We start from the raw sequence: 10,319 nt of genomic DNA on the forward strand, positions 1-10,319 counted from the left end.
CTGAGCTCCCCCAGGCTGGCCTGACACTCCCCCAGGCTGGCCCTGAGCTCCCCCAGGCTGGCCCTGAGCTCCCCCAGGCTGGCCCTGAGCTCCCCCAAGCTAGCCTTGAGCTTCCCCAGGCTGGCTCAGCAGTTAAATGCACTGGTTGCTCTCCCAGAGGACCAGGGTTTAATTCTCAGCACCCACATGATGGCTCACAACTGTCTGTAACTTAAGTTCCAGAGGACCTGACACCCTCACACAGACGTACATGCAGGCAAAATACCAATGCACATAAAATGAAAATAAATAAATTATTAAAATATATTGCTTTGAACGCTAAAGAGCAGAGTCAAGCACCTGTTAAATATTCTCTCCCACCTCTTGGGTTTAAGTAACAGGCAAGTTACACTGGCAGCGTGAGCCCTGGGGTCCCAGTGAAAGGATTGGAGCACTATGTTCCACCCTCTCTACGGACAGGAGGAACATGCCAGCAACTGAAGGCACAGTATGTTTGTTCCCACAATGGCCCAACAACAGGGGAAGGCCGGATGCACGCAGTCTGGATAAAGTGTAGCTGCCCAGGGCTATGGGGTGGAGCTCAGTGAAGGAGGTTATGATTGGCATGCCTGAGGCACTAGGTTCTCAGGACCATAAAAACAAACAGCAGAAACAACTGTAAATAGAGAACACTTCCAGGGCACACGTCCACACTGTCCACACCGACCGTCTAGGCGGGCTGGGGCATGGACTAGGCAGCTCCCGCGCGCGCACTGAGGCTTGACAGGCAGTAATAGGAGGGAATCAGAGGAAACTACAAATCGGCATGAATGTGCATTTACCATTATATTATAGCCTTTCAACCCTTCTGTTTATCTTTAGGACAGGGTCTCAAGCAGTTGAACAGGGCCTTGAACAGACAATCCTTCCACCTCCACCTCTCAAATGCTCGACTGTAACCATACCCATCGCCACCGTCAATCTTAGCACAGAGTGGCTCACTTGAATGCGCTACGGTGATTATACGTACTTGGTGACTCTGCGCTCTCATCTTCTGGGGTGTCTGAGGTAGACAGTAGCTGCAGGAGAAAGAAGGGTGAGTTAAAATGTACACTGCACTCCACCGCTGCGCTGAAATGACCAACAGTCCTGCTGAATATTCTTTTCAGTGAGAAGCAGGATTGCATTCATTCACCAGGGTGCGGGCTCTAAGCCAAGTGCTTCCCGCGGGCGCAGTGTGCTGCAGGGAGCAGCCTCAGCACAGGCTGGATTCGGGAGGAGCAGCATGTGGGCCCTGCACCTGCAGCTAGTCACCTGCTGGGGAGCCTACACTCCAGTCGGTTCCTCTCGCATGGCTCACAAGCTTTTGAACCTCAGACTATGAAATAAGCTCTTACTTGCTTTTTCCAAGGAGCAGTAACAAATGCTTTCTCGAGTCGTTTAAGAAAAACTTACTTTGCCCCTCAAATTGAACTTAATTGCTTCGGAGTCTAATCCATTGCTGGTGGATTAGACATATGCGTGAAGAGAAAGACAACAAACACTATCTTTCACGTGGCTAATAATTCCAGATCTAATTTCTCACAGAGCAGCCCCTGCACAGTAAGGCTGAGCCTTGTGTGTGGAGTCGTGTTTAAAACAACTTTCACCTTTTCATTAAAATATTACTGTGGTTTATTTTGCAAATAAATTTCTAAAAATAATTTTTCAAATAATTAAATTTTTAAAAATAAATTAAAAAGTTTCTCTGTTGGGAAGCAATAATTACAGAGAAAAAAGAGGTCTTTCCTACCTGTTGCAGCAGATGAGGGTAACCCGCTTGAACTCGGCCGACAAACTCTTGTCCTTTGATTCCTATCAAATATTCACAGCTATGATGGAAACGAGGAAGTTAGGGTTCCTAAGACAACGTTGTTCATCCAGCTTCCGAATGGAAGTAATTTCAGTATGCTCATTTTTATGATTAAAAATCCATTTTAATTAAAAAAAAATGAAATGTAATGACGAACTTAGGTCTAAGTATTCACCTCACGTGACATCCGTTACCCAGTTGACAGGTTCCTACGCTGGAGAAAAATCAGTCCAGGCCACTAAGGTCTCTGTGTGCGTATTTCTGCACATGAATGCAGGGCCCCGGAGGTCAGAAATATCTGGTCCTTCAGGAACCGAAATAGCAGGTGAGCTATTGACTTCTAGGACTTCTCGTATACTTTGGCTGTTCTACAAAATTAGTTTCACTACTTTCTATTTTATAGTTCTATTACTACCAGAATATACCATGCCTTTCTGGATTTTGGAGCTAATCTAGCTGTGGGCAGTAAGCATTCCTCACAAGCTTGAACACACACATAAGCCCCATGCTATTGACTTGGCACAAGGAGGACACAGAGACTGCAGCCAAGAGGGGTTTTGTGGAGGGGAGAATATCCCCTGTGCTGTCAAGGCTGAGCCGCTTAGTGGTGGTCATGGAGCCCCTCAGCCACCGCCGTCTCTGCTCAGAGCTCTCACTGCCCGCAACTCTTCTAAGGCTCCTAAAACACCCTCAAGGCGACATGGAAGCAGAGAGTTCTACACAAGCCATCTGATCATGTCCATGACAATTTTAAGGGCTGACAACATGCCAACAGACCCGAGGGAAAGTGTGGGGACACTCAACAGAACCACTGTATTGGTGAGTTTGCCGACCCACTGCTAAATGGACGTAGGACGTGAAGCAGGTCAGGCCAGCACTGAGCAGCTCCATGACTCTTGAACTTTACAAAGCACAGCAGTGGGGGCTGGCGGGACGGCTGGGGGGTTCGTACCACCAAGTTTGGTAACGTGAGCTCAACCCCGGAGAGCAGGAAAGAGCCAGCTCTCAAAAGTTGTTCTCTCACGCCACACCACACACAGAACAAAAGAGTGACTATATTAAAGATTTAACTGGAGTAATGGAAAGCACTTAAAAATCTGGAAATATTTTCCCCTTTTATGGCTTTTTGAGGTGAATATTCTTTATAATTGTCACGATGCTTAAAATCTGAAGTAACGGGGCTGGAGAGAGGACTCAGCCACTGAGAGCACTGACTGTTCTTCCAGAGGATGACAGTTGATACCCAGTTAACACATGTTTGCTCGGAACCATCTTTAACTCCAGTCACAGAGGATCCAATGCCCTCTGCTGGCCTCTGCTGGCCTCTGCTGGCCTCTGAACAAATGGTACACAGACATACAGGCAGGCAAAAGACTCACATATATAAAAACAAAATACAATCTGCCATACTTAAGAGGCAAAAGTGCTACAAAGGAGAATAATGTATCTCATGAAAACCAGAGAAGATACAAAGGAAAACGTCCAAGCACTTACCTTGGAAACCACTTGGCATGCTCCACCCAGGGGTCATCTCCAGACTCCCAGCATCTCAGCCCACCATCACAGCAAAAGCACTTGACATCATCACTGTGTCCTGAAATTCATGTGAACCAAGCTTAGGAATACATCAAATCAGCCCACTCTCAAGTAGAGCACAACACAGATGGATCTTTGCTAGTCTCAAATGAAGTTTCTCACCTGTATAATAAAAGCCTGCACTTGCAAGCTGCTGAGGATGAACCAGAGCACTGGACGGCCAGTTAAAGAATGTTCTCGCACGTGCCGTGAGTGTCTGCATGCTCAGGTTAGAGGCAGTGTATCTTGGAGCAGACTGACTCGACTCTTTTAGGAATGGACAGTTGGGAAAATGTCTCCGGTGCTCTGACATAGCATCATCCTTAGGTTCCCAGTTGCACAGTTTCCCACCACAGGCAAAGCAGGCCACCCGGTCTCCAGGTCCCACATAGTAGAAGCCTGCTTTGGCCAGGTCAACTGGTGACAGAAAGGACAACGGCCATGTTTGATAGGTGAGTAGTCTGGCCTTCTCTGTATTCATTGCAAAGTGGGAAGGACTTGTCCTCAAAGCGGGACAATCTTGATTTGCTCTGAAGTTCACAGGGTCTGAGGGGAAGCTTGAATAAGAGCCGCTGAAATAGCCAGTGTTCTCCAAACTTGTAAATAGTGAAGGCACTGCAGACGGAAGAGAGGTCTGAGGGCTGGCTTCCAGGCGGCCGGCTGGATTCAGAGTCTGAACAAAGCTGCAGCTGGGGTACAACTGTCTGTGCTTTTCAACAGGGCTGTCCCCTTGTTTCCAGTTGTCCAGCATCAGGCCACAGCGGAAGCACTTGACCTTGTCATTGACACCCGTGTAATAAAAGCCAGCACGAGCCAGGCTCCTTTCCGAGACAGGAACCCCAGCGGGGAAAGCCGAGTAGGTGGACAAGCGGTACAGCTCACAGGAAAAGTCGTACTTCAACTCAAAGGTGTCAGCACTCTTCAACAGCTTGGACAGGAAGACACTGTCTTGAACCATGTTCATGACGAAACGGTGGGGAGGGGAAGGGACGAGCCTTCCTCTGGGGAGGTAGCTTTGTGCATGGCTTTGGGTCAGTTTTACTACTAGGCTGAACACCTAAAATAAGAACAAACTCATTTTTTTCTTCTATGTATTTTGGGATTCAGTAGGATGAAAGTCTAAGTCCTACCCTGAAACATTTTAAGGCACAATTCCACACAACCATACTTTTTTTTGTACAATCTTCAGGCATACAATAAAAACTAGATTCTACCTAATAGCCAATGTGTGACAGAAGTTAACTCCATTCTGGGCACCTTGTGCCCGGTATCTTGAGCCTGCTTCTTCTCTTGGCAACTAGGAGGCGGTCACCAACCTGCACGAGTGCTGGTCCCCTGCACAGAAGGTCTGGTTCATGAAGCTATGTATTCATACAGGATGAAACAAGGTTCAGATACAAGTGTAAAATAACAAACCACTTCAAGACTTTTGTTTGGCTTTGTTTCCTTCCAAAGGACCAGAATCAGACTTAACTCTACTCAGAATACCTTTGTTGCTCCTCTGGGAAGCACTGAGGGGCCTTGGTCTAAATAAAGCCTGTGCCTGACCACTGAGTTATGTAACAAGTCTCAGACTTTGTCTTTTCCTTTCTTTCTTTTCTGTTTTTTTTTGGGGGGGGGGTGTTTAGTTTGGTTTGGTTTTGGAGACAAGGTTTCTCTGTGTAGCCCTAGCTGTCTTAGAACTCACTCTGCAGACCAGGCAGGCCTCAAACTCAGAGATTTGCCTGCCTCTGCCTCCTGAATGTTGGGGTTAAAGGTGTGGGCCATCACTGTGGGCTTGAGACTCATACTTTTAGTTCTGGTCAGAAATTATCTCACAGAGAGTGTTCTCTGAGCAAGACAATAAATAAGTCTATCACCATCTGAACAGCAGAGACCTTACTTGCCACTAGAACAACGGCCCGGGAGTTGGTTGCCCCCGGCTGGTGTGGCTTCCTGCGCCCACAGCTGGCACAAGTCTCCCTCAGGGGAAGTCACTGTGTCTAACCTCAGTGCCCCCTTTTCAGGGCTATGAAAACTTGGTCATTCTATGACGTTCTCTTCCTGAATAAACGGGCTCATTTATCAGAGTAACGTAGCTGCTGCCGTTCCCACGCTTGCAATCTATCTAAAAGACCTGCAGTGCAGACCTTTAAAGGAGCAACGGTCTTGTGGGCGGGCGGTTTCTCAACGCTCATGTATTGTCTGTCTGTCTTCCTCTAAATCTGCTGGGCCTACTGGAACATTCTGTTCCTGTTTGTTCTCTGTTGCTGTTGCAATCTCTTAACATGTCAGAGACCTCATGAGCACACGTCTCTACTCCAGCAGAAGGCTGACTACTCACATCCTCTGGATAACCGGCACTCATGTCTAGATCTTTCCTGAACACAGGCACTTTTTAAAGCTGCCAGTCAGTGGGAGATGCCAGGCTACTTTCTGAAGAGTGTCTCAACACTGTGCCCAGTCACGAAACTCTTTCCTTTCCAGTAGTCAAATTCACAACCAAATCATAATAATCACACCTCAGAGTTAGAGTACAGGCTTCAAATGAGCATCTCAAACAGTGACCCCAAAAGTCCACTTAGTGATTAATCTGTCCTTCCATGCACAGAACTACCCCCCCGAGGTTAGACTAAGTCCCTTTAAGGGTTTTAGGCCTCCATTTTGAGATGTTTCGGTTTACAGAAGAAACTGGAAAAAAAAAAAGCTACAGGGAGTAGAAGGGTTTGTGTCCTTTGTCAACCTGTTTAGAACAGAGAAATTAAAGTCAAAAAACTCAGGGTCATGGCACGATGTCTTTTTCTTTTCTTTCTCTCCCCACTCCCTCTTTCTGGAGACGGAATTTCCCTATGTAGTCTAAGACAGACTCAAGCTCATAATCTTCCTGTTTCCCAAATGCTAGAATTACAAGCAAATGTCACAATGGCCTTTTCCTTAAGATGTTTTCTCCAAAACAGAGACTGGTGTGTACCGAGAAGCTATGCTAACCTGGGCTGGAGTTGGGGCGCAATCAAGGCCCCTGCCTCAGCCCCAGCACTAAGGAAGAAATGCTGCCCTGGCTGTGGCCAGCCATCTCACACAGAGCTCACGGTTACAGACCCCAGCTTGTCAAGACACATGGACACAGAAATACACTTAGAAATTAATTTATACTTTAAAAAAGCTTGCAGAGTTCACATAAATCTGCATCCAGCTCCCCGAGTTCATATCTAAGACAACAATACAGTCACACAACTAGAGGGAAATCCCTTTCCTTCCTGACTGTAAGAGCCCACATGCTCTAACCACTGGCCCACCTCTCCAGTCCCAGTGCCCTGAATCTTCAGTGATTTCTCAAGAGTCACAAGACCTGAGTTCATTCTTCTCATGTGACTTGTTTTCCTTTGCGTTACAGCTTGGGCTGGACTGGTACTCAGTGTGTAGCCCAGGCTCGCCCCAAACTCACAGCAGCATGCTGCCTCAACCTTCTGAGTCCTGAGGTTCCAGGCATGAGTCACCAACTCAGCTTCTAATTGTTTATATTAGAATTACTAAAGCAGGGACTGGAGAGATGGCTCTGTGGTCCTGAGTTCAATTCCCAGCAACCACATGGTGGCTCACAACTATCTCTAGTGGGATCTAATGCCCTCTTCTGGCATAAAGGTGTACATGCAGACAGAGCACTCATATAAAATAAACAAATCTTTTTTCAACAGAAGAATTACTAACATACACTGGTTATGCAAATGGTGGATTTGACTGTGACATTTACATATCTGCATATGCTGTGCTTGGACCCTTTCTTCAGCCCCTTCTGCCCCTCCCACCTCTCCAGCGTGTGAAGTAACAGTCCCTCTAGGGAAATGAAGGCATTCTTGTCTTTATACCTCTGCCTTCTTCTGCTTAACGTAATTTCCTGTTCCGTGTATTTCTTCAGATGATACCTGTAATTCTCTTTAAAGCTGAGTGGTACTCTAGTGTTTACTACATACACACATATACACATACACACACACACACACACACACACTTTTCTTCATCCATAGGAATCCAATCTGTCCCACCGTGAATAGTGGTGCAATAAACAGAGTGTGCTGGTTTGAACGAGCTTGGCTCTTATGAGCTCATATATCCGAATGCCTAGTCCTGAGGTGGTGCACTGTTTGGGAAAGGTTGGAGGAGGTGTGTCACCAGGCCGTCTTTCTCTCTGCCTGACGTCTGTCCCTTCCTCCAAAACCAATTTCCATATTCACTCATTGGCTCTTTTCTTCAGAAAGAGGTGCAGTCCCCTGCCTCAGTTCCCCACTGAGGGGTAGCCAGCTCCCTGCCTGTCTTCACAAGCTTATTGGCCACCTCAGAGAAACAACTCCTCCTTCCTGGACCTACCCTCTGTACTGCTTTGACCAGACTCCTCTTCGTCTCCTCCTTCCCTGCACAACTCTACTCTCTACACGGTACTCACGCTGAGTCCCTCAGCTCCCAAATGAGGACTACCTCAAGTCTGCTTTCTACTCCAGCCTCTCCTGGCTCAGGCCCTTCCTCCACAACCAAGTCAACAGAACATTTGTTCATGAATCGCGTGTTTACACAACCACAGTTAGTCCACGTACCCCTTCAAACACTCTCCATATTCCTAACATCAAACTCACAGAAGCACTGGCATCTGCCACTGGGGCATCGTCCCTCTCAAATGTGTCCTGACTCCTGCCCCTGTCCATTCAGCATGCAGGAGCCCTCTCACCTTTCCAGTGGTTCCTGACAGACGAGCTTACTGCCTCCACCCTCTGGGATGGTCAGCTGTCACCTCTCTGACTACAGGGTAAATGTGTCTTTCTCCCTCAGCCTGGGACTGTATCTCCTGCAGAACAGGCCGCATGTTTTCATTTCTGTAGTAACTGTGGCCACAGGGCCTAGCAAAGACACTGAGCCTGGATGCTGTTGTGTGAGACATATACCCCAGGCTGGCTTTGAACTTCTGATCTTCCTGACTCCACTCCCCAAGAGCTACGATTACAGCCTGCACTACTAATCCCAGGAAAACGTCTTGCTGAGGAAGTTCTTAGCACAGCTGATGGAGCCCGCCACATCCATAGTGTCTTCATTCATTTAAGGACATTTTCCCTGTGACTGCTAACTTGGCCTAGTAGAAGTTTCCTTCCAGGCCCTGGAGTCATACCTCCTAGGGGTTCAAGGAAGGGTGTCAGTCCTTTTACAAAGGAAACCACCACGTGGCCAGACACACCTTCAATCCCAGCACTCCAGAGGCCGAGGCAGGTAGATATCAATGGCGTATCAATGTTCTGTTGAGTTCAAAGTCAGCCTGTTTTACTTTATACAGTTCTAGGTCAGCCAGGAATACATTGTGAGACCCAGAAAAAACCACATATGCCTCAGTTTCCCCATTGCAGCACGGAGATAATAATGGTGCCCGCTTCTTACAGTTGATGATTAAATGTAAAAAATTAAATGCAAGTCCTTAGGGCAGAACCTGGCATGTGGTGGACAGAGAAATGACTACAGCCGTTTACTGGCTGGATTCCGAACACTATTGAGAAACTGGGTGTAGTGACTCAGACCTGTGGCCCAGCACTCAAGGGGTTAAAGCAGGAGTACTTCCCAGAGTTCAAAGCCAGTCTCAGCTATAGTGTGGGGCCCATCTGCAACACCCATCACTCCCCAAAAAGAAAGAGCCCTGGTGTCCGTCCCCCCCCCCCCCAGCTAATCACTAAAAAAACAACCACAACCACTCCCAGTCGGAGCTTCCCCAAGCTCGTCCTTAAAGCCCGGGTACTCCCTGTGTCGAGCCTCCCAGAAGCCTCTCCCAGAAACGAAACAGACCTTGAGCTCCAGGGAGGCGCCAGGATGGGCAGCCAGGATCAGCGGACACCCTACAAGCCACCCTCCGGCAGGACCAGAGGTGCAGAGCAGCCGCTTTTGCAGGCCTCGGATCCAGCACCCGCCTCGGGGACCCTCACCCGCTCCCCACGCGCGTGTACTCACCACAGCCCGTTCCCCTGGCTCTACACGCCAGCAAGGATCTCTGATCTCGGGGGTGGCACCTGTCCCTGCCTGTGAGCGCCTCTGAGTGTCGCAAGGCTTTTAGAGTCCAGGCTGGCCTCGCCGACCGCCCCCACCCTGCCCCGCCCAGGGCTGCGCCCACTGCGGGTGCTTTCCTCCGAGGCTCGGGGAACTCCAGGGTACAAACCACACGCACTTCCTTCTCACCCATGGTGGCAACCCCGGTCGGGGATTTCCATGACCCTTCGGTGCGTGACTTCCTGGGCCAGCTCGTCTGCGTGGCGTTTCCTGAAAGTTTTTAGTTCATGGTGGCCGGCTCACAGGAAGCCTTGAAAACAGACCTGCAGCCTAAGCCTCTGGCTGCCTGGAAGAGGCCCTGCCTCCCCCCCCTCCCCCCCACCGCTAAGTCCCTCAGAGTGAAAAAAAAAAGGCCACAACTTTCCAGTCTGCAACTGCAGGATTAAAAAAAAAAAAAAAAGGCAAATTTGACGTTAGGGAAAAAAATACCCGAAAAGTCTCTCTGATTATTTTCACTTTTTGTTTTGGTCAAGAATGAAAGAGATGAACAAAAAAATTTTATAAAAAACAACTTAGATCTCCTCTTAGTTTATTTTTATTGTTTTAAAGATCAGAACTAGAGCTGCAGGTAATAGCAAATCTGAGGCAGGAGGATCTCTGTGATTCCAGGTCAGCCTGGCCTACTTTTGTTTTAAAAGGGTTAGGACTACATTTGTTTTTGTATTTGCAAGGTTTGTCTGAGGGCGGGAGACTACTAAGCAGTTAAGAGCACTTGCGGAAGGCTGGGCTTCTGTTCCCATCCAGAAAGAGGCTCACACAACCTGTACTGTAACTATAATTCCGGGGGGGATCCAACGCCCTCTTCTGGTCTCCACGGGCACTGCAAACACCCACACCTAAATACATACCTTTTTTTTTT

General features: G+C 48.1%; 1 protein-coding gene and 1 long non-coding RNA gene across 3 annotated transcripts in view; one reads left to right on the forward strand and one right to left on the reverse strand.

Annotated features, from left to right (window-relative positions):
• LOC113456076 overlaps nucleotides 1-973 on the forward strand; it is a 17,565-nt gene extending 16,592 nt beyond the window's left edge. The window contains exon 3 of the long non-coding RNA XR_003376943.1: nucleotides 862-973. This is a non-coding gene — a long non-coding RNA (uncharacterized LOC113456076). The remainder of the gene's footprint in view (nucleotides 1-861) is intronic.
• The window catches only part of LOC101989814 (baculoviral IAP repeat-containing protein 3), a 17,310-nt gene extending 7,596 nt beyond the window's left edge, over nucleotides 1-9,714 (reverse strand). Inside the window, exons 1-5 of one of the 2 annotated variants that reach the window (XM_026779227.1) lie at nucleotides 9,579-9,714; nucleotides 3,530-4,463; nucleotides 3,326-3,425; nucleotides 1,772-1,850; nucleotides 1,010-1,058 (exon numbers count right to left, since the gene is read on the reverse strand). In XM_026779227.1, coding sequence (XP_026635028.1) covers nucleotides 1,010-1,058; nucleotides 1,772-1,850; nucleotides 3,326-3,425; nucleotides 3,530-4,463; nucleotides 9,579-9,593 — 1,177 coding nt within the window. In that variant the 5' untranslated portion in view covers nucleotides 9,594-9,714. Of the gene's footprint in view, nucleotides 1-1,009; nucleotides 1,059-1,771; nucleotides 1,851-3,325; nucleotides 3,426-3,529; nucleotides 4,464-9,364; nucleotides 9,458-9,578 lie in introns of those variants that run through there. The other variant, XM_005346785.2, reaches the window with a different exon arrangement.
• Nucleotides 9,715-10,319: the final 605 nt, after the last annotated feature.

This window comes from Microtus ochrogaster, chromosome 5 (assembly GCF_000317375.1).
Source record: "Microtus ochrogaster isolate Prairie Vole_2 chromosome 5, MicOch1.0, whole genome shotgun sequence".
Lineage (NCBI taxonomy): Eukaryota > Metazoa > Chordata > Mammalia > Rodentia > Cricetidae > Microtus > Microtus ochrogaster.